At 48.9% G+C, this 23,693-nt stretch overlaps 1 protein-coding gene across 1 annotated transcript in view; it reads left to right on the top strand.

Moving 5' to 3' along the window:
- The window catches only part of LOC107115600, a 29,081-nt gene extending 10,564 nt beyond the window's left edge, over window positions 1-18,517 (top strand). Inside the window, exons 3-9 of the mRNA XM_015417342.1 lie at window positions 4-85; window positions 2,163-2,276; window positions 2,883-3,002; window positions 4,918-5,031; window positions 6,968-7,066; window positions 14,634-14,773; window positions 15,748-18,517. Of these exons, the coding sequence (XP_015272828.1) occupies window positions 4-85; window positions 2,163-2,276; window positions 2,883-3,002; window positions 4,918-5,031; window positions 6,968-7,066; window positions 14,634-14,773; window positions 15,748-17,814 (2,736 nt within the window). The 3' untranslated portion in view covers window positions 17,815-18,517. The remainder of the gene's footprint in view (window positions 1-3; window positions 86-2,162; window positions 2,277-2,882; window positions 3,003-4,917; window positions 5,032-6,967; window positions 7,067-14,633; window positions 14,774-15,747) is intronic.
- The last annotated feature ends 5,176 nt before the right edge of the window (window positions 18,518-23,693 follow it).

The following is a 23,693-nucleotide window of genomic DNA, read 5'->3' on the forward strand; positions in this document are numbered from 1 at the left end:
CAGGAATGGGGTGACCTGGATGAGCAGCAGAAGGACCTTTACAAGAGCGTCATGAAGAGCAACTTTGAGACTTTGGTTTCGCTGGGTGAGGGAGGCTCTCTTTCCTCCGATGCGTAGAATGTGAGAGTGACCTGTTTTTATTGTTGATTTGTTTTATTGACTTCACTGATGAAACCCCAGGTTTCTCCCCCTTAGAGACCCAACGTGGCTGACAATTCTCTCATTTTATCCTCATAACAACCCTGTGGTGTAGGTTAGGCGGAGAGTAAGTGACTGGCCCACGATCACCCAGCAGCCTTCTATGACGCAGCAGGGGTTTGAACCTGAGACTCCCCGCTCCTACCCTGACCCTTTAACCACTACACCACTCTGGCTGGCCGTGCGTGGGGATAGGAATGCTTGCCCTTGGAGACTTGTCTAAAACGTTTGCTCAGCACCCTCTTGGACCACTGAGAAGCACTTTTACATTACTGAGCTTTCAGGAGACGCTGCTTGGATACATCCCCCTTCCCCTTCTGCTCTTTCCCCCTCTCCCCTGCCCCAACATGTTTGTGGGGGAAAAGGACAGTAAGCCAGATGGAATGCTGCGTTCTGCAGAGTGACTAATTGGGGGTGGGGGGGCACATAATTATGTTAGATCCTTAGAACTGCTAGGGTCACATCTGGGAATATCTGTTTCCTCAAGAGCAGGAAAGTAATTTGATAGGGGACTAGCTGAACAGCTCAGTGTTTGCAGGAAGGTCCTGTCTTTAAACAAACAAACATGGATCTGTAATGATTTGGAAGTGTCCCTTTCTGCTTGAGACCTTGGTGATCTGCTGTTTAGGGTATGGGTGTGCACCAAAAAAAAAATTCAGAATTTTCCGGGTTCGGATCTACCGAACCCGAAAAATGTCGGTATTTGCTGATTTTCCCAAATCCCAGTACTGGTATGATACTGGGGTTCGGGAATGATTGGACTAGCCAAATTTATTTGGCTCAATTATATACTATGGGGACTGTCCCCATAGGGTATAATAATCCCCCCTTGAAGGGGGGGGGTTCTTATTGCCTTCCCTTCGGTGATAGCCTGCTGCCACCCGAGCTAGCTATTTTGGGGGGGGAGGCATTTAAACATGCCTCCCTGTGCCTTCCCTGGCCTGCCCGCCAAAGTAGACAAGCCAGGGAAGGCCTGGAGTGAGCCCCTGGTGCCTTCCCTGGCCCGCCCACTGAGGTGGACGAGCTGGGGAAGGCCTGGAAGGAGCAGGGAGGCATTTTAAATGCTTCCCTGTGCTTTCTCCAGCCCGCCGCCCCTGCTTCTGGGGTTCGTGCGGCCTTCGCAGCGCGACTCCTCAGCCAAGGGAAGTTATTTAAAGTTTAAATTCCTTCCCTTGGCTGGGTAGTCACTCAACTGAGGCGGCACGAGCCCCTGTTAGCAAGTTCCCTTCCCCGCCCAGCAAAGGGATTCCCTGAATGGATACCGAATATACGCTATCCATTCAGGGAATCCCTGTTTGGCCAGCCGAATCAGATTAGGGAATGTGATTCGGCTTTCAGCATGCCCGAATAATGCCGAATAGTTTTTCGGTTTGTCCGAACCGAATAGTTTTCCCTAGTCTAGGGCAGAGAAACCCAGAGTTTGATTCAGAAGAAGGCAACTCTGGATCTCTCTGACACCTTTTGTTACCTGCTTGGAACCTGACTGTGCTGCTCGGGGAGCAGGGGGGCTTGTATCTCAGCCACCAGCTGGAGTCCCACTGGGGAGAAGAGCAGATTATAAATGAATTAATAGACTTCTTTTCCAGAATGTAGAGTTGTCACTCACCAGGCAACCTTTGGTGTCAGTGATTAATTGTCAGTTTTTTGTTCATCGGTTTTATAGTACGAACAACCTGTTCAAATTCACTTGTTTGTATCTGAAGAAGAACAGAGCTTTTAAATGCATTTTAACCCAGCCTCCTCCCAAGGCTGCAGCTGAGCTGTCAGTCGTTTAAGGCAGCGTCCGCTAGGCCAGGATCGTGCCACCGGGGCCTCCGTGGTCTTTGCCGTTCTTTCTTCACCTGGTCGGTCAGCTGTGTTGATTTGAAAGTCAGGGCAAGTCTCTTTCTACCTTCTGTAACTGTCTGCTCCTGATGTTAATGAGTGACATGTGATGACCTCCTATTCTTCTATCCAATGAACAGATTACGCCATCGCCAAGCCCGAAATCCTGTCCAAGATAGAGCAAGGACAGGAAGTATGTGCGAGAGGCCCTGGCATTTCAGGTGGGAGCAGTGCCCCACCGGACCTCGGCACAGGTGCGTTGGCAGACATCTGCAGCCCTGAGCTTTTCTCGTGGTAGAGTTTGGAAACGGGGGACATCTGACCTGGAGGGGCCCGCGTCTCTTCGTTGGGGGTTGGGGAGGAACGGACTTGCAAGCCCCATTCCTTTGGGTTGCCAGGAGATTGGAAAGCCCGGTGACCGTCCTGAGTCTCAGCTGGGTGACGATGCCACCCCTTTCCTCACTTCCAGTGGTTTGGGGGTGGGGGTACCAGAAACATACTGGGGCAGTGCCATCCCCACCAGCAAATCAAAGGGTATCTCCCACTGGATGGATCTGTACACCCAGCACTCTGTTACATTTGGAGGCTCTGGAGAGTTGCCGCCTCTCTCAGTTGGTTCCTCCAAGCTAGCAGGGGGACCGGAGACCGTGCTTTTGCAATTCTGAGTTGTCACACTCAAGGGAGGGGGAGTTTACCCGCTGCCCCCCCCCATCACCACATTTTAGCTCACAAGACCAAATAGATTTGTGTGCAGCTCTGCCTAGCACCTGGTGTTGTGTGTGTGTGTGTGTGTGTGTGTGTGCGTGTGTGTGTGTGTGTGGAGAAGCCACCCACGGTATGCTTTCCCCTCTTCTCCGCAGACTCCCCAGTGGCTCCAGTGGACGTTTCTTCGTGGCTTAAGCAAGAGGTGGAGGAGCGACCAGGCGGGATCGCTGGGCCCCCCGAGGAGGCAAGAGAGTCCAGCAGTGGTTCCCACACAGGTGAGGCCTCAATTAGGGTCACTTACTGCTCATGCTTGGTTCTCGAGGAAGAACAAATGGACCTGGACCGAGACATGTCCTCTTCTGTCCTTTTTTTTTTTTCCGGGGGGTGTGTGTGTGTGGTGCCCGAAGGCTGGGTTGTAAGAGGCCTGCTCACCTAAGGGGTCTCACAGAAAAAGCCAGTGTGACGTCGTGGTCAAGAGTGGTGGCCTTTAAGCTGGAGAGCGGGGGCGGGGGTTTGATTCCCCACTCTTCCTTCACGTGCAGCCTGCTGGGTGACCTCGGACCAGTCCCAGTTCTCTCAGAGCCCTCTCTGCCCTGTCTCACAAGGGTACCTGTTGAAGGTCGGTAGTTCAGCAGTTCGAGCCCCAGGTTGCCGCATGACGGAGTGAGCTCCCGTCTCTAGTTCCAGCTCCTGCCAGCCTAGCAGTTCGAAAGGAAGAAATTGCAAGCAGATAAATTAGTAGCTGCGGTGGCTCAAGCGGTTAAGACGCTGAACTGCAGGCTGTGGAAGGTCGGTAGTTCAGCAGTTCGAGACCCAGGTTGCCGCATGACGGAGTGAGCTCCCGTCTCTAGTTCCAGCTCCTGCCAGCCTAGCAGTTCGAAAGGAAGAAATTGCAAGTAGCTGCGGTGGCTCAAGTGGTTAAGACGCTGAACTGCAGGCTGTGGAAGGTCGGTAGTTCAGCAGTTCGAGACCCAGGTTGCCGCATGACGGAGTGAGCTCCCGTCTCTAGTTCCAGCTCCTGCCAGCCTAGCAGTTCGAAAGGAAGAAATTGCAAGCAGATAAATTAGTAGCTGCGGTGGCTCAAGCGGTTAAGACGCTGAACTGCAGGCTGTGGAAGGTCGGTAGTTCAGCAGTTCGAGACCCAGGTTGCCGCATGACGGAGTGAGCTCCCGTCTCTAGTTCCAGCTCCTGCCAGCCTAGCAGTTCGAAAGGAAGAAATTGCAAGCAGATAAATTAGTAGCTGCGGTGGCTCAAGCGGTTAAGACGCTGAACTGCAGGCTGTGGAAGGTCGGTAGTTCAGCAGTTCGAGACCCAGGTTGCCGCATGACGGAGTGAGCTCCCGTCTCTAGTTCCAGCTCCTGCCAAGCAAGGGAACCTTTACCTTTACCTTTAGACACCAAGAAAGGTGTTAACAGGTATCATGGCGCCCACGGGCACCGAGTTGGGGAATCCTGGTCTTGAGCTTTTCTTCAGCTCCTTTTCCCCTCCACTCTGTTGTGTGACTTATGTACTGCCCTGCTGCTGTTTGCTTTGGCTGCAGGGCACGCTCTTTCTCCCGAGAGCCAGTCTGGTGTTGTGGTGAAGTGTCCGGACTCTAATCTGGGAGAACTGGGGTTTGATTCCCCACTCCTCCACTCGCAGCTGCTCATATGACCTTCGGTCCGTCACAAGTTCTCTCAGAGCTGTTCTCTCTCTCTCTCTCTCTCTCTTTTTTTAAATCCCCGGAGGGATATTTTTAATATTTTTATAAGACTAGAAAACTACAAAGAAAATATGAAGGAAAGGGACTACATCTATGGATAAAAGAAAGATAACCACACTAAACTAAAAACCCAAGAGGAGGAGATCATATCCGTGTTAAACTAAGTGTTATTTATTAAAGTGTTAGTACAACAATGTACTTGTATTCTTGTTCTCTCAAGGGCAGTTCTCGAAAGAGCTCTCTCAGCCCCACCTACCTCCCAGGGTGTTTGTTGCGGGGAGGGGAAGGGAAAGGAGATTGTAAGCCGCTCCGAGTAAAGGGCGGGGTACAAATCCAGTCTCTTCTCTTCTTCTTCTGAGCTTCCTGGCCTGCCAGGCAGTCTTGCTTCCATCCCCCTTTCTTGCTGTGCAGAACCTTTTCTCTCAGGCTGTGTGTGAGACTTCTCCCTGTCTAGTCAAGGCAACACTCTGTGCCATCCTCTGCCGTAGGTGCCTCGATTGCTGCAGTGGGCACTTCCCCGTGGATTAAAGAAGAGGTGGAGGAGGTGTGCTTTGACCCGGGGGCCTGCAGCGAAAGAGCTCTCCACTGCAGCTCTTCCCTGGGTGAGTCTTGCCTTTGGCCTCCCTCAGTTCCAGGGTTATGCTTGTCCTTGCGAAGAACCTGTGAAGTCTGCCCATTCTCCCTCAGGACGTGGGCGTGGATGCTGTTTTGTTCCAAGATCACAGCTCAGAAAGTTCAAGATTCATCGCTTACGTGTACAGTCTTAAAGCCTTGGATGGGTTGGCCTTCTTTTCCACCATCCCCTTTGCCTGGGTTCTGTTTCTTTGTGTCTTTGTTTTGTTTCTTCTTGGGATGAAATTTATGTTGGAACGTGTCTCTCCTTGGCTTTAATGCATTTGTGGGACTAGGTTGACCCAGACATCGAAAAGTGAGAGTTATTTCCTGAAAATGATGGCGATAGGCCAGCATTATGAAGGTGGTGTCAAGCTCCTTAGGTCACACCACACAGGGCTTCATAAGAAGATAACTGTTTATTAGTGGTTCCAGTACCAAAGAACACGTGTACAGATTGTGTCAGGAATGGCTGTCAGTACTAGGGCCTCTGACTTCTAGTGAAATCATACATTCCCCCTGTAAGCATAAGCCAATGGATATAGTGCGCACGGGCAGCAAAGCAAGCAGGCATAGCAGAGAAGCCGTTAACTTTCCCAGCTGTGTAAGCTGCAGCTGGAACATCTACAAGGTCAAGCGTAAGATAAAACACAGTAGCTGAGCAGGAGAGAGCTGGGAACGAGGAGGAGGATACCCCTCCACATTCCAGATCTATGACAGGGCTACCTGACAGGTGGGTGGTTTCCCCTCCACAAACATTTTGATGCAGTTGGCTTGAGAAGGGGAGATTTCCAGAGCACCAGTTTCATTAGACCAGGGGTGGCCGTGGCCAAACTTGCTTCATGTAAGAGCCACATAGACTAATCGTCAGATGTTTGAGAGCCGCAAGACACGAACACAGGCATTTTTATTGAAAAATATACATATTTGCATATTAAATCAAAGAGACAAATGCCTTCTCCGAGCCAAGCCAGTCGACACTTTTAACTTTAGATGGGGAGGGAGGGGAGAAAGACAGAAAGGTGGAAAGAAAGCAAATAGTTGGAGGGTGGAAAGAAAGCAAGTGGAAAGAAAGCAAATAGAGGGAGCCACACAAGATGTGTCAAAGAGCCGCATGCGGCTCCCGAGCAACAGTTTGGCCACCCCTGCATTAGACCCTCTTACTGGCTGTTTCCCATTCCCAAAGACACACTGAATTTGGAGAACGAGGCAGGCAGGGCCATGCAGGGGGCAGTTTTATATTCCCGCGAATTCCCTGGAAATTCACCTGCAGGTCTGTTCTTCAAGGTAGCTTGGCTGCCTTTCTGATTCCCTCCTGACAGGCTATCAGTCTGAGGTTCGTCTCCTCTTGAGAGCCAGCGTAGTGTCCGTGGCTAAGAGCGGCAGACTAATCTGGAGAACTGGGTTTGATTCCCCACTCCTCCTCCGCATGCAGTCTGCTGGGTGACCTTGGGCCAGTCACAATGCTCCCTCTAAGCTTTAGAGTCTTGTGAGCAGAAATTCTACTTTGTGAGCTACTGGCATTGAAGTTTGGCCACTGCGTAAATTAGTTTGCTCTGGAGCCGTTGTTCCTGAGCGAAGGCAAAAATGTGTGAGCCGGAGGCTAAAAAACTGTGAGTTAGCTCACACGAACTCAGCTTAGAGGGAACCCTGGTCACAGTTCTCTCGGTGCGCTCCCAGCCCCATCTACCTTGCAGGGTGCTTGTTGGGTTAGCCGGGAGTCGCCTTTTGCTCTCAAGCCTTTGCACGGCTGTTCTGCAGCCAAAGCATCTGCCTGTCTGACTACAGCAGGGAACAGACCCTCTCTGCGGGCCCTTTCCCAGACAGATTTTCAGTGATTCCTACCTAAACAGAGTTACGAGGTTGACTGTTATGTTGGAGAAGAAGCTGAGAAGAGCCCTGACGAGATTCCTCCTTCCTGGACAGAATATCAAGTCGTCACGGTGGAAGACGGGCCTGTAGCTGGACCACAGGAAAGCCCCTACATCCAGGAGCCACGGTTCCTTGGGGAAGGCCCCAGCACCGGTAAGTAGGGAGCAGGACTTCAGAAGTGGTGCGCCCTTCGATTCCCCTGTCCGGGCGCGACTGTCTCTGTGGTGATACAGCTCCTGTCCTGCCGTAGTCACTGTGGTGTTCCAGCCAGGGCTGCCTCTTAGGCTAGGGCGGGAGAGCTGCCTTTCAGAGTGTACAGAGGGGCAGGACTGCTTGTAGGGTTAAAGGGAAAGGCAAAGGTTTCCCTTGCTCGGAAGCCAGTCGAATCCGACTCTAGGGGGCGGTTCTCATCTCCATTTCCAAGCCGAAGAGCCAGCGCTGTCCGAAGACTTTTCCCGTGGTCATGTGGCCGGCACGACTGGACGCCAAGGCGCACGGAACGCTGTTCCCTTCCCACCGAAGCAGTCCCGATTTATCTACTTGCAATTCCTTGCTTTCCAACTGCTATGTTGGCAGGAGCTGGGGCCAGAGACGGGAGCAAAATTTTAAACAGCATTCCCTTCCGTCATGGAGAAAGGCTGGGGGCTCAACGCCTCTTCCCGGAATGTGTGCTTAGTCACTAAATCTGGTTGGGATTTTGCCCCGTTTCCTAAAGCAGCCGACAGCCAAGCCTTTACCCTGGTAAGCATGTCTGAATAGAACTGGATCTAAATGCTTTTAAAAGGTAAAGGTTTCCCTTGCTCATAAGCCAGTCGAATCCGACTCTAGGGGGTGGTGCTCATCTCCGTTTCCAAGCCGAAGAGCCAGCGCTGTCCGAAGACTTTTCCCGTGGTCATGTGGCCGGCATGACTGGACGCCGAGGCGCACGGAACGCTGTTACCTTCCCACAGAAGTGGTACTTATTTATCTACTTGTAATTTCTTGCTTTCCAACTGCTAGGCTGGCAGGAGCTGGGGCCAGAGACGGGAGCTCACTCCGTCACGCAGCACTCGGGTCTCGAACTGCAGAGCTACAGACCTTCCGGCCTGCAGCTCAGCATCTTAACCTCTGAGTCACCGCGGCCCCTTGTAGGGTTACCAACCGCCAGTTAGAGATCTTGTGGAATTCTCTAGATAATAGCCATCAGTTCCTCCGAGAAAGTGGCTGCTGTGGAGGGTGGCATCGATACCCCACTAAACTCACCTTCCTCCCCAACGCTCCACCCCCAGACTTCCAGGGATTTCCCAACTTGGGAGCTGACAACCCTAACTGTTTGGTTGCAATGGAATGGGGACCTGCTGCTGCAAGAAAAACCTAGCAGAACAAGAGGGCAGTCCCTTCCGTGGAGTTCAATCCAGGTGGGCAGCCATGTTGGTCTGAAGCCAGGGCTGGCTCACTCACTAGGTGAACTAGGCAATAGCCTAGAGCAGGACGGCCCTTAGGGGCACCAAACTGCACCCGGCCCCGTACTCTGGGAGTTTCTTGATTATTTGTTTTTTCATTCTTCCTAAAATGCATTTATTTTTGAAAATTGGTGTGTGCACGGGGCCCCCAGAAGGGATCCTCGCCTAGGGTGCAAAATAAGCTGGAGCCGGCCCTGTCTGAAGCGACAGAATAAAGTTAAGAGTCCAGCGGCACGTTTAAGGCCAACAAAGCTTTATTCAAGGTGTGAGCTGCCGCTGGACTCTTAACTTTGTTCTTTCCCTTCCCTGGAGCAGAATTCTTCTCCGTGCACTAACCCCTTAAGCTCCCCTCTCCTCCTAAGAGCACTGGAGTTTTGCCTCAAATGACTGCGTGAGCTACGCCAGGAGCTGGATTTTACGGTTACAGTTCTAAAGGGCTGGGTACCCTCAGGAGTGCCGTGTCGTGGTTAGAGTGCGGGACCGGGTCCGAGCGCTCCAGACTGGAATCCCCACTCTGCCTGCTGGGTGACCTGGGGCCAATCACTCTCTCGTAGCCCCACCCATCTCTAGAGATGTGACATTTCTGGAAATTCTGAAGCTGTGGGGGGGGTTATCTGTGTGAAATAGAAACAGGCTCTTCGGGCCAAAATGCATTTGGTCGGTCGATTATAGCTATTTGAATGTTATTCTTACGTTTGCCCTTATTCCGTTGTATATTTTATCAACATAAGGGGAGGATATTATATCCTACTATTCTACTATTTAAAATCCTACTGCCATTCTAAAATCCTGTATTTTATTGCTTTCTATTCTATTAAAGTCAATACATTCATTAGCTGTTGTAGATTTTCCGGGTTGTATGGACAGGGCCTTGGAATTGTAGGACCTGACGTTTCGCCAGTAGCTGTGACTGGCAAAACGTCAGGTCCCACAGTGCGAAGACCACGGCCATACAACCCGGAAAATCTACAACGGCTAATGAGCTCCGGCCGTGAAAGTCTTCGACAACATATTCAATACATTTACTTTTTCATTTTACTACTTACCCTACTATTGATTTCTTTTGGTTTGGTTTTCTCAACTTTTTGGTTTTCTCTCTTATCTCCCCTGTCCCCAAAACAAACTCTTTCTAGCTTTCGTGCTAGGCAACTGGGGTAATGGTACCACAATAACATTGGCCTTGGACCAAGGAGGAATATAATACAACGTGGAACAAGGTATTAGGGAAGCAGATTCACTAGAAGAGAAGAAAAGGTGCAGGATGGTTGGATGAGAGTGATGTAGGCTAGGAGTGGCAAGGTGGGTGATAGAAGGGTGGTGGTGGTGGTGGTTCAGAAAGAGAAGCGTTGAGAGCCCTCTAAGCTGAGTTAGTATGAGCTAGCTCACAGTCAATGTTCCCTCTAAGCTGTGGAGTCTTGTGAGCAAAAATTCTAATTCGTGAGCTACTGGCATTAAAATTGTGAGCGAATGATTTGGCTGCTGCATAAATTAGATTGCTCTGGAGCCATGCTTCCTGAGCTAAGATAAAAATCTGTGAGCTGGAGGCTAAAAAACTGTGAGCTGGCTCACACTAACTCAGCTTAGAGGGAACACTGCACAGTTTTTTAGCCTCCAGCTCACAGTTTTCTCTTGGCTTGGGAAGGGTGGCTCCAGAGCAAACTCATTCATGCAGCAGCCAAATTGCTCGCTCACAACTTTAATGGCGGTAGCTCACGAAGTAAAATTTTTGCTCACAGGACTCCACAGCAGTGTTCCCTCTAAGCTGAGTTAGTGTGAGCTAGCTCACAGGTTTTTAGCCTCCAGCTCACACATTTTTGCCTTAGCTCAGGAAGGAGGCCTCCAGAGCAAACTGATTTATGCGGTAGACAAATTGCTCACTCACCGCTTCAATGCCAGTAGCTCACAAAACAGAATTTTTGCTCACAAGACTCCACAGCTTAGAGGGAGCATTGCTCCACAGCTTAGAGGAAACATTGGTTGGGAGCTCTTTAGGTAGGCTGGGCACCGAGCCATACAAGACTCTTTGCAGGAAGTGAAGTTCTCGCCAACAAATGGAGCATCCAAGTTTAGTGTGTGGAGATGTCTGGCAGCAACTCAGTTTGCCTGCCAGGAGAGAATCTCCGTGAGACTGGGGGGCCACGACCTAGAAGGCTGTGAGCACAGGTGGCAGTTCTGCCAAAGCGTACGACGAGGATATTCCAGTTTTACTTCTGAGGGCTGGCCTCAGAATTGTGATTGTGGATTTATTCCTTGCCCAATGCCATGTGACCCTTCTGATACAAGGGGTTCATAAAGTTAGAAGGGTTAGTGTGGATCATCTCATGCTCCTTGATGAAGGGGTCATGCAAGTGCATCTCTGTGGGATTGTCCGTGCAGGTTTTCTGGAACAAATCTGTGACTGGAACTCTGTATTTGCAGGTCTGTTCAACACTAAGTCTGTTCTGTTTCTGTTCAGAAAGTGGACTTTCGGGTGCAGACGATTCGGCTCCGGGCTGGAGCGCTTCAGCTGTACTCTGTGTCCCCCCCCCCAACATATTCAGGAAGTTCCCCCTCCACAGTTTAGAAAGAGAATGTTGTTTGGGACCAGTGTTCCCTCTCAGCTGAGTCAGTGTGAGCCAGCTCACGGTTTTTTAGCCTCTGGCTCACACATTTTTGTCTTAGCTCAGGAAGCAGGGCTCTAGAGCCAACTGATTTATGCAGTAGCCAAATCATTCTCTCAAAACTTTAATACCGGTAGCTCACAAAGTAGAGTTTTTGCTCACAAGACTCCACAGTTTAGAGGGCGTATTGTTTGGGACCACCGAGTAAGAGCTTCCTCTTTGCTCAGGTGTGGCCGCCTTTCTGACCTGGGCCGATGCCGCAGCAGACACGGAGGACATTCTGCGCGAACAGCATCGAGGGCGTTTCTACGAAATGATGGAGGGGATCTTGTCGACGAAACGGGAGGACAACAACAGCTACATTAACCGGGACCGATACCAGACACTGATTGCAGAGGTCAAAGAGGCGAAAAGGCTTCGCAGCAAAAAGGGCAAGCACTACCGGCGCCTGAGGCGCTTCAACGTCCTGAACTTCGGGACGGAAGAGAAGCTGGTGGTGCCCATCTCTCCCGGGCACACGGAAGTGGTATTCTTTGTTCAGTACGAGGATTTGTTTGATATTCTGCACGAGGCACATGTTACGATTGGCCATGGGGGTCGGACCCGGATGCTGAAGGAACTCAGTCGTAGGTACAAAAACGTTACCGCAGAAGCTGTAATGACTTACTTGAAGCTCTGCGAACTTTGCCAGAAAAAGCAGAGTGGGCCCAAAAAAGGTTTTGCCGCACAGCCGGCCTCGCGCAGTGAAATGGATTCTCGTCCGTTTGATATCATTTATATGTAAAACGATGCTGACGGTGGACTCAGGTTATGAAGATCCCAGGGCAAAACGTGTTAAACCTGAGCTGCTCACTAATGAAATGGCTTATAAATGTGTGTTTTTTTTAAATAACAGACAGCATTCCATGTTTTTTCCGTACCAAAAACAGTGGTGGAGAATTAGCCAGTCAAATGAAGATCTCTGTTTGATGTGGGTTACTGGAAAGCCAAGGAACAGTCTAAGCTAAAATTCTGTTGAACATAAAAACTGGAGCACTGACATTATTTCGGGCTGTGGAAGGAAGGAGATCTCCGGCATGAAGATGCACTGTGAAACAGCTTCCTTTCAGGCACGCAGAGTGTAGCTGTGATCGTGCTGGTGCTGAAAGGTTAACCTATGGAAGCCACCTTTGTTTGGCCAGAAATGGTCGGGCATCACTAAATTCCCTTCGGGCATCCGCACTACTCCTTGGGCTTCACCAAAACAATGGCAGAAATCCATGCTTGCTTGAAATAACTAGTTTTCACAAACAGAGCCTGGCTGAAGAGCACTCCAAAAATGAAGAACGGATATTCCGAGAATACCATCCCAAAACTGCCCAGACCCTTTAACAGAAGACGTCCGTACCACCATTAGTGACTCTTCTTGAAGAGTTTTTGGTGTCGTGGTTAAGTGCACGGACTCTAATCTGGGAGAACCGGGTTTGATTTCCCCACTCCTCCACTGGCACCTGCTGGATGACCTTGGGGAAGCCGTAGTCCTGGCACAACTGTTCTTGAAAAAGAGCCGTTTCTGTCGGAGCTCTCTCAGCCCCACCTCCCTCCCAGGGTGTCTGTCTGTTGTGGGGAGGGGGAGGAAAAGGAGTTTGTAAGCCGCTCTGTGGCTCCTTTGGGTAGTGAAGGGCGGGGTATAAATCCAATCTCCTCTTCTTCTTAAAGTCCTGACTTGAGAACATACCCGATGCGCACACTCTTGGCCTGTAAGTTCTTGCTACAGCAACGGATTTTGAGCGGAGAGCTTGTGTTTTAGAGAGGGAGCCCAAGGTTCCATTCTGCAAACGATGGCGCCCTGTCTTGGAGTGAGTGCCCTCCCCTGTTGGGGAGGTGCTGCAACTTGTGGAATGGCATCATGGGATCTAATCCCAGGGTTCTTTAGATTTGTGCGCCATCTGATTTCAGGCACAATTCTGGGTGGGTTTTTTTTTTTTTGGAGAGGCTGAAATGGATCATGAAAATCTAAAAGTAGACAGATGTTCACCTTCCTGTTGTCATTACTGATGTTGTTTCCCATCCTTGATGTTGCCGATTCTGGATCGTGTTTCGGATTCTGATTACAGCATCATTTTAGGTTACAACAAAGAACGTGAGAAATCCATCTGTGAGAGTAAGTGAAACCATGTCAGAATGAGGGGAATGCCTTGTGGATGGACTTCCAGCGTCCGCCGTCTTCCACATGTTGAGCAAAGGAGGCCGGGTGGTTTTTGCCACTGCTGAAAATGTTTGTGACCATTGTCCCTCCCCTTCCCCCTTTAGGTCCGCAGTGTGTGGTTCAGTAGCTGAAGTTAAGCTGTTGGCTTGTCTCCTGTGTGGCATACTTATGAGCCCTTCTGCCCGCTAGGTGATCCCTATGCTGGTCTCCATACATCCATGTTACGAGACAGACTTTGCTGTAAAGCAGCGCTTCCCCCATAGTATATCCCCAGTATTGGGGAATCCCTCCCACAAACCTCATCCAACATTCCAACTTGCGGTGTGATCCTAAGAGAGATCTACTCAGAATCCTTCTCCAGTCTACTCATTGGGTCTTACTCCCAGAAAAGAGTTGCTAGGATAGTCCTTTTAGCAATTTGATCCGGTTATATTCATAGATGTTTTCACAGTGTACTTGGAATTTTATAAATGAATTATTTGGTTTTGTATATATTTAATCTGGATTGACGATAACTGTATTTTTTATCATTTAGTTAGCTACTTTTGATTTTAAGGGAGGAAAGTGGAACATTGTGTTGTTGTTTTTAGTATCTTAATAAAGCCAAGGCTTGCAGTGTTGTGGCTAAAATGGCCTCCTCTGTGTACTGAGCCATTTTTTCGGTTACTAGAAGTCTGAAGCTACAGCTCTGTCCTCATGCAAGGAATCCTGGCTGTTCCCAAACCCTTTGCATCCTCCACAAGGGGCTCTTCAGGGCCTTCCCTCAATAACGTGGCCAAAAAAGTCCGAGGATAACATATGCACACACACAGAAGCGTATACCCAGAATTAAACTTTGTTGGTCTCAAAAGGTGCCACTGTGCTCAAAATTCGTCCTGCTGCTTCAGACCAACACGGCTTCTAGTGTTACCACTAAACTGTGCTAGCGTGTAGTGGTGCGCAGATTTTTAGCCCTTAGTGCACAGATTTTCGGCTCAGTGTACGGTGATGAAATGAGCCGGACCCTGGGTGGGTCTTAAGCACAAAGCCCCTTCTACACAGAGAAGCAACTCGAAAGCAAGCACGCCTGCGCCAGCCACATTACAAGCACAGGGCGACTCTCTTCCCTTCTGCACTCATCACAGCCTCATCCTGCGCATGCCAATCCCCCTTGTAGGGAGCGTGAGGTGGAGGGGGGGCGTTGCATGTGCTCTTTGTGGGCTGTTGAGGAGCTGAGGGGGGAGAGGAAGCTTTGTGGAGCTTTTTCCTCGAGTGCCAGGTGTCCGTTTATGGGCTGTGGAGGTGGGGACAGGGAGCAGTGTTCACCATCTCAGAGGCAGAGTCATTTTGGTGGGGGCAAATTGGGCGCCTCACAGGTACTTGGTGTTAGTGGCCCTTGTGTGGCTGGGATGGGTGGGGATGTGGAGAGGCCTGTGACGGGAGTGGACTTAAACAGAGATTGGCGACTCTCTGCCGTCTGGTTTCTAAAATGCTTTTTGTCTCTTCCCTAGCCATAGATACAGTGGTTGGGGGCTACTGGAACGGTCCGAGGGCCATGAAGGTTGAAGAGGAGTGGGATACTGAAGTCATGGATAACATCAGTGGCGACAGAGGAGCCTTGCCCACTTTCCAGCCCACTTTCCAGTTCATGGTGGGTAATTAGGAAAGTGGAGGATTGATCGGCATGGGGTGGATAGGCAAAAGGTCTCCCCATCTTCAGAACAGAGACCCGGAGCCATTCTTTGGTATTCTGATCGTGTGATCTCATCTTCAAAAAGGGTTTCTGGTGTTTCCTTGTAGAGAAATGAGCGGGATGGAAATGGGTAGTCCCATCGAAGGTTACTCGGGAGTAGGTCCAAGTGTTTTTGATGAAGTGTGCTACTTAGGGTCACAGTCTCCAGAGGGAAAGGTTGAGTTAAAGGGCTTTAGGAAGCAGAATATCTATGTAGTTTGCTTTTAGTTTAACTGGAACCCAAGGCTGAGTGGCAGTAATGTTTGCCACAGTTCTTGAAATTTCTAAAAAGGATCCCCGTCTTTGTATTTAATCAAGGTCGATGCTGTTAGGGTCTTAGTGTGTTCAATCTAGATTTCTAATTGTGAGTACCCTAGTAAGGACTGAACTGGTCTCTTTGTAAAAGGCTCCTAATTAGAGTTGCCGAGAGGCCAGGGGGGCGGGAGGAACCCTGCCAGCTCAACGCAAGGAGCTGTACAAACATGATAATCTATGCAGATAGTCAGTGTGAGAAATTTCAGTGCATGCTTCTGCTGTTGCAGTGAAACAAGTGAGAAGTGAGATTTCTCTAATTACAGTGTTTAGCATTTACATAGGATTTTCAGTGTTCCAAACTTGTCATATAATTGCAGTCATAATCGTTACAACAGCCCTGCAAAGTAGACCAGCATTTTTATCCCCATGTTACTGATTGGGAGTGGGGCTGAGAAAAACATGGCTTGGGAAAGCCACCTAGACATTTGAGGCATTGCCTTCCTGGACAACAGCTCATTGTCTTAACTATGTTGCACTAATTCTTAGTGGGTCTTAATGCCCCTGTCGTGCCCTGCAATGCAAGTGTATGCACAACGGTTCAACTGGAAGCTTTAAAGGTACTTTCCCTTCTTTGTTAGCCCTACCAGGACCAGGAGTCTTTGAGAATGGCAAAGCGAAAAGCCGATGATCAACAGTTCAGTGGATTCACAAAGAAAAAACGTAATAGTTTCAAGAGTGAATGGTTGACGGAGTTTCCCATTAAAACTATGATGCCACACGTCAGTGGACGTATAAGCGTGCAACTAAAAGAGATTTTTGAATATCGTGAAACAGATGACGTAGTAGTCTGCAAAATATGTCTTGAAGGAGAAGTGGACGGGAATTGGAGCACCGGAAAGAAATGGGATGAGTGGAAAATAGATTATCTTAAGCGTCACGTGAATCACAAATGTCACTTGGATGCGGTAACAAAACTTCAGAATCAGAATCAGAACCGTGGATTGCTACAGAATTTCTTAAAAGAAACCCCTGAAGATCAGACCGTGAACACCAGAATTGAATATACAAATGAAGATAAGTGGTCAGGTTCAGAAGAGGTCAAGATTTTAATTGACAATGTGCTACTTGCAGTTAAGTTGAACGTTTCCATGCTATCTGTGCAGGAAATTCATGACCACATGGCAAAATACGTTAAAATTCCTGCTAGCTGGAGAAGCAAAAACTACGCCTTTGAATTCATTGGATGCATAAATAGTGTTGTTAAAAGTGAAATTTTAAATGACATCCGGGAATCTCCTTTCCATACCCTCATAATTGATGGAAGTACCGAAATTACTGTGTCAAAGATGCTTATCATGTACATCAAATTCCGAAAAACTGGTGGTGATCATAAAACTGTTTTTGCTGGCATTGTGAAACTGGCTGCTTGCAACAGTGCTGCCATAGTTGATTCTATAAGGAAGTTTTATGATGAAAATCATTTGGACATGAATCGAATGGTCATGTTTACATCAGATGGTGCCTCCGTCATGCTTGGAAAGCGGAATGGTGTCGCTGCACTTCTGCGTGAATCGATTCCTCATCTGCTAGAGCAGCACTGCGTAGTTCATCGAGAAGATTTAGGAATAGATGATGCCTGGAAAACAATTCCATTCATTAAGAAGGTTGAAACACTAATACGCACTGTTTATACCGTCTTCAGTAGATCGAGTGTACGGAAAGCCAAACTGGAAGAAATCACCAACGCGACAAACAGAGACGTCGTTTCATTTAGACCACTGAACGAAATAAGGTGGCTCTCTAGGCACTTTGCCGTAAGTGCCTTGGTTAAGAATTACGACATTTTAATTGAATATTGCAAAGAACAAGTAGAAGAAGATAATGACCCGGTGCACAAATACTGCCTTGCAAAACTAAGTGAACCTCAATACAAGGTGGCATTGTTTATCCTTTGTGATGTTCTCGGTGATTTAGCGGAACTCTGCAGAATTCTTCAGAAGAGCCCTTTGACCACTGTGGAAGCATTTCAGTTCACGAAAGAAAAAATCAGGAAAATTAGATCTCAGTATCTGGGAGACAAAGTCTATTTCAGTGAAACTGTACGACATCTAATTTCGTCTTACAAATCTCCAGTGAATATCGATGCCATTCTCTGTTTTATTAGGCAAACTTGTGACCACATGGATAGAAGGTTTCCAGAGAATGAATTGGAGGATTGGAGTGTATTTGACAACGACTATTTATCAGACCCCTCCAACCTGGATGACTTTTTCTTTGGGAATCAAGAGCTTTCAAGACTAGCTAAGTGTTACTGCGTTTTGTTCCAGAAAGATGAACAGTCGTACGATAAGGAACTTCATAAAGAATATTCAGACTTCAAATTAATCATTGCAGAGAAGATAAAAGCAGGAGCAACGAAAACCTTCCAGGACATGCTAACGTTTACACGGCAGCAAGAACAATTCAGTGAACTAAATCTCCTCCTAGAGGTTTGTGGTACTTTTCAAGCCTCAAGTGCTGACTGCGAGAGAGGTTTTAGCTTGATGAATGCCATTAAAACGAAGAACAGAAATCGGCTAGATACAGATCACCTGGAGAACTTACTGAGAATTAAGCTGCACATGTCCAATGGGAATAATATTAATATTGACAGTGTTTACCATTTCTGGAGAGCACAGAAAGGAAGAAGAGAGAAGCTGAATTAAAACATTTCCTGTAATGAAATTTGACTTGGTTCTGTTTTCACTTATGTCCAAATCGTTCTTAAAATATCGTCTAAAAGAATTCATTCCGAATTTTTTTTTTTACAAGGTTATGGTAATAATCTTCTAAAAAACTAATTTACGAAGAGTCAAAGGTAGGCTTGCTCACAACTTTAATGCTCGTGGGTCTTTTGGCTCATGAAGTACAGTTTTTGCTCACAACACAGCTTAGAGGGAACATTGATGGCTCCCCACTTACTTGACTTTCTACGGACAGTGACCTTGGGTGCCTCAACCGTTGGTCTTCCTGCAATGCATAAATGTGTATTCACGGTCTAGCTTTGTGTTCTGCATCATAGGAGTTGTCTGTGTGTTAAAAAAATGAAGACGCCAAACGACAGTGCCCATTAGTGATATCTGTTACATTGTACCATGACACTACTGTTTGTTGAAAACTGGCCGCTTGTTAACATATGGATTAGGGTTACTTTTGCCGGCATTACTCACCACAGCGTAAAGTGGGATGTTGGCAGAAATCTTAATAAAGGATTTTGTTCGAACAAGTGACACGTACAGTTATTCATTGCCGAGAGCGACTCCACTCCACTCACTGTTCACTTAATGCTCAGGCACTGTTGGCCTCCAGTTATTGACAGACCAAGCCTTGGGATAGAACATTCCTCCCTCCCTGTATAATGCTTGATCCTCATCCCTTTCCCCCCCTTCCTTAACCACAGCAGAACATAATGAAATCACGTATCAGATAAATGGAGACGCGAATGGTCGCAAGCTTTACGTCCTCACGTGTTCAGCCAGAATAACTTACATCCCTGTGGCAGATCTTGATAGATGCAATCCTAAGTACTGAATAAGAACGTAATAGAAGCCATGTTGGATCAGGCCAATGGCCCATCCAGTCCAACACGCTGTGTCACACAGTGGCCAAAAATACGAGAGGCCATCAGGAGGTCCAGCAGTGGGGCCAGGACACCAGAAGCCCTCCCACTCCTGCCCTCCAAGCATCAAGGATAACGTAAGAGATGCCAATGTTGGATCAGGCCAAAGGCCCATCCAGTCCAACACTCTGTATCACACAGTGGCCAGAAATACCAGTGCCATCAGGAGGTCCACCAGTGGGGCCAGGACATTAGAAGCCCTCCCACTGTTGACCCCCCCAAGCACCAAGATGGCAGAGCATCACTTGCCCCAGAGTCCCTATCTATATCTTGTGACTAATAGCCACTGATGGGCCTCTGCTCCATATGCTTATCTAATTCCATTTTGAAGCTGTCCATGCTTGTAGGATACAGAGCATTAATGCCCCAGACATAAGAACATAAGGGAAGCCATGTTGGATCAGGCCAATGGCCAATCCAATCCAACACTTTGTGTCATACAGTGGCCAAAACCCAGGGGCCATCAGGAAGTCCATCAGTGGGGGCCACAACTCCCACACACTGATGCCCCCCAAGCACCAAGAATACAGAGCATCACTGCCCCAGACATAAGAACGTAAGAGAAGCCATGCTGGATCAGGCCAATGGCCCATCCAGTCCAACACTCTTTTACACAGTGGCCAAAACCCAGGTGCCATCAGGAGGTCCACCAGCAGAGCCAGAACTCCAGAAGCCCCCCAAGCACCAAGAATACAGAGCATCATGGCCCCAAGACAGAGTGTTCCATCTAGATCTCATGGCTAACAGCCACTGATGGACCTCTACTCATATGTTTATGTAATTCCCTCTGGAAGCTGTCTATGCTTGTAGCTGCCACCACTTCCTGGGGCAGTGAATTCCATGTGTTAATTACTCTTTGGGTGAAGGAGGACTTCCTTTTATCTGTTCTAAACCTATTGCTCATTAATTTCATGGAGTGCCCACGAGTTCTTGTATTGTGAGAAAGGGAGAAAAGTACCTCAAAACCTACCTGCTCTATCCCATGCATAATCTTGTAAACCTCAATCATGTCACCCCTCAGCTGTCATTTCTCCAAGCTAAAGAGCCCTAAGCGCTTTAACCTTTCCTCATAGGGAAAGTGTTCCAACCCTTTTATCATTCTAGTTGCCCTTTTCTACACCTTTTCCAATGCTATCTTTTTTGAGGTGCGGTGACCAGAACTGTACAGAGTATTCCAAATGAGGCTGCACCATCGATTTATACAGGGGCATTAAGATACTGGCAGCAGCTTTCTTTCTCTCCGGGGGTCTCTTAATCACACTGTACCACATTGCCTTTCGGGGTGGCTGCTGTCGAACCATGGCCAACAGCTGGCCCTGGGTGACTCATACAAGTGACTTGGTATCAAGATGCCCAGTGGTTGCTGCTGGGCCTACCTGCTTCTCTCCTTATCCCTGACAGCCTTCTGATTTGCTACTTTTGACCTTCTTGTTCCAGTTGACTCTGGTCAGGCCTGATTCAACCATGGCCTCTCGCACCCAAACCCTTAGGCCTCTAGTCAGCTTTACCGTAGGAGATCAGTAAGCTCCTGCCACGAGGCACACCTTAGCAGTGTCTTCAGTTCGTTTTGGGGAATAGTATACAAGTAAGAATATTTTCCGAGAATCTTTGGTTCCATTTGAACTTTTCCTGAAACCAGGGGTCAGTTCCTATAGGAGCGGAGTACCGGCAGTAAAGAGCCCAGGGGGCAGGCACATGCAACAAGCCCCGCCCCCTGCTCCCAGCAGCCCCGGGCCATGAGGAGCAAGAAGCAGCCAGGTGAGTTGCAGAGCCTCCCCATAGATAGCAATCCAAAACAATCTCCCTCCTCTGTGAGGGCAGATCTGTGTGGGAACCCCCCCCAATAGCTAGCAATCCAAAACAGTCCAGTGGAGCCTGAGCGGTGGGTGTTGCCTTCTGACACACTTCCGGTGATGTCAGGGGGTGTGGCCTATGCAAATAAGCTATGCTAATGTGCTCCTGCACCTCTCTCTCTACGAAATGACCCCTGCCTGAAACCATATTTATACAGTTGGCCCTGGCTCTCTGAAGCCCAGCCCGGTATTGCCCAGCTTGAGAGAAGCTTCTCAGCTTCCTAGTCTCTTTTCAAGAAAGACAGATGGGAAACGCTGGAAAATTCATAAATCAACTTTGTTGAGAAACGAAAGCTGCCCAACAGCCTAAAAAGCCTTTCCTGGACAGCCGGGGTCAGAGCGGCAGGGGCCGTGGGCCTATTCTTCCTGGCCAGGGGCTCCTTGTGGTCAGCTGAAGTCTGGGTTTCCAGGCCGAATACCCCAGGTTCCCCCAACCGTTCCTCCTCGGACTTATTTTCCAGACCCCTGACTCTAAACAGCACCCTCAAGACCCTCTAGTTTAAGAGCTCAGGCAAGAAAATTAGAGAAGTCAAGGAGGATGCAACAGAGGAATGAAAATCGGCCTTAGAGCACACTGGAAACTCTCTCTGGGGCAGAAAGAGCATTTCAGTGACGATTGGAACCAACAAGAACCGGAGGGGGGCACCGGTTGCCACGGCAGAGAGGGAGTTCTAGCCCCGTTCCGAGAGAAGGAAGGAGCACGGCGATGCTGGGCCCCCACCCATGGGTGAAACGCAGCGGATGTCTCCCCCAGTGCCTGCCCCTCCCATCTCCAGCTCTGCACCAGCGCACCAGAGGCAGCCGAAGCAAAGGCGCCAAGAGATCTTGGCGCACCTCTTCATCTTCGTGAGCAGAGGCTCGACCATCTGGAAAAACAACTATGCCCAGCTGGGTGGGGACCAGATAAAGGTTTCTACCATTATGCCTGGGATATGAAGGTGGGAGACAGTGGAAGCTTTTTCTCCGTCTCCCGTAATTGTAGAACTTCAGAGGTACCATGTCCTCCAAGGAAGCTTTGGGTGACGGTCAAGGGCAAAAGGCACAACACTGGGGAGTGAATCTTCACTGCCCAGGCTCACAAGCGATCACCAGCCCCTCTAAGCTAACCCTCAGCTGAGAGAGCAAGGGACCAAGTCTCCAGCCCTACCAGGTGCTAGTCGAGAAGCCAGCCCTGCAAGGTGGGACGCTTGCAATTGAGTTCCACAAACGACCACTTGGCAGCTGTAGCCAAAACAGGCCAAGGTACTGGGTTGAGACTGAAGCCCCAAAGCCCAAACAACACCATACGAGTAAAATTAATAAGGACTACCCAAAGAAATGTGCAGAAATACACAAATATAAGAGCAATGCGAAAAACGGAAGAAAATGATTAAATAGCTAACCTAGAAGGCTTAGGGCTTTAGTCCTCCGATCCAGATGTTACCTGGTCAGACTGAAGGCACAAGGTCCAGATAAAACGCCAGGTCCAAAATCCAAGAAGCAGGTGTTCCGGCAGCACAAGGCCTGACCTATGGTCCGAAGGACGGCCAGAAGGAAGTCCAAAGGGAACAAAGGTTCAGCCTGGAATGCTGCCAGACTGCCCGGTCACAAAGTCATTGAGGTGAAGGGTCCATACGGGCCATCGAGCCCAACCCCCTGCTCAGTGCAACCAATTCCACTGCTGAACTACTCCTACTGTAAAAAAGAAATTCGGTTTGGTCAATCTGGTGTGTTGCCAAGACACGTGACCTGACCATGCGCTTCTGCAGTTGGCACATAGATTCTGCAGTTGGCACGTGTTTGGGGCTTTTTTGGTCATCTTCTGGGTGTGGAACAGGTCACTATGGGTGTGTGTGGGGGGGAGGTATTTGTGAATTTTACTGTCACACAAGAAGAGAGGCCTCTTTCTTATGTCCTGGAATACTCTGATTGGGTGACTCCCGAATGTATCTAAAAAGCCTCTCATTTTGAACAGCATCCGTGGGATAGTGGGTTGCCGAAACAGAAGAACCAGTCTTCCATTTGAGGAATGATTGCGAAGTCTTTCAATTTGTTCCAGATCAACCTCATTTGCCTCCAGCCTCAGTAAGCGACTTAGTGAGAAAAATCGCTTCTTGTCTGTTATCCCAGCGGCCTGCATTCACTGCAAATGGAGCCATTTCCAGGGCAACCTGAGAACTCTTCCATATCAAAAAGTCCTTGGAAGAGGGCTGACCTGCAAGTTTGTGACAAGAAGCAGCATAATAAAATTTTATTTTTTTAAAAATTGTGAATTCCCTGCATTGCGCAGGGGGTTGGACTAGATGACCCTGGAGGTCCCTTCCAACTCTATGATTCTATAATCAAGCCACTCACCACCCACACCCAGGGTTCCCTGTGCTAATGAGACGGAATGTGAGTACAAAACTCCCTCTGGGTCTCAGGCCTTGAAGCTCCCACTCTCACTTGCACCTGGGCCTGACTCCCGTCTCATCCCTTATCCCTCTGGAAACTGCGAGTCAGTGTGACATCAACTTCCCAGAAAGAAATAGTTCAGCAACTTAACTAGGCCCAAAAGCCTGAACCAAACTTTGAAAGGCCAAGAAACTGCTAAACTGGTCCAGTTTCTGGACACCAATGAAGTTGAGGGGTAAGTAGATTCAGGACAGACAAGGAAATACGTCTTTCCTCGATGAGTAATTAAATTGCGGAATTCACTGCCAGAACAGGTAGTGATGGTTGTGAGCAGAGATGGCTTTAAAAGAGGGTTAGGCATAGAGGAGCGCTCCGTCAGAGGCTACTGCCTATGGTGACACGGGAAATCTCCACATCCAAAGCAGTCCGCCTCTGAACCCCAGGGGCAGGAGGCAACATCAAGAGAAGGCCTCAGCGCCCTATTTGTTTGGCCACTGAGAGCAAATGATTGGTCACTGTGTGAAACAGGATGCTGCTGCTGGACTAGATGGACCCCCCTTGGTCTGATCCAGGAGGACACCCATTGTGTTCTTCTGTCAAGCGCTGCGGAAAATAAAACACAGAAGCAGCCCTCCCTGGCCGGTCTCAATTCTACATGAAATCTGCTTCCCTGAGCACCAGCTCTCCTTCATCCCGATGA

The sequence above is a fragment of the Gekko japonicus genome, unplaced genomic scaffold, assembly GCF_001447785.1.
Source record: "Gekko japonicus isolate JY-2015 unplaced genomic scaffold, Gekko_japonicus_V1.1 scaffold3847, whole genome shotgun sequence".
NCBI lineage: Eukaryota > Metazoa > Chordata > Lepidosauria > Squamata > Gekkonidae > Gekko > Gekko japonicus.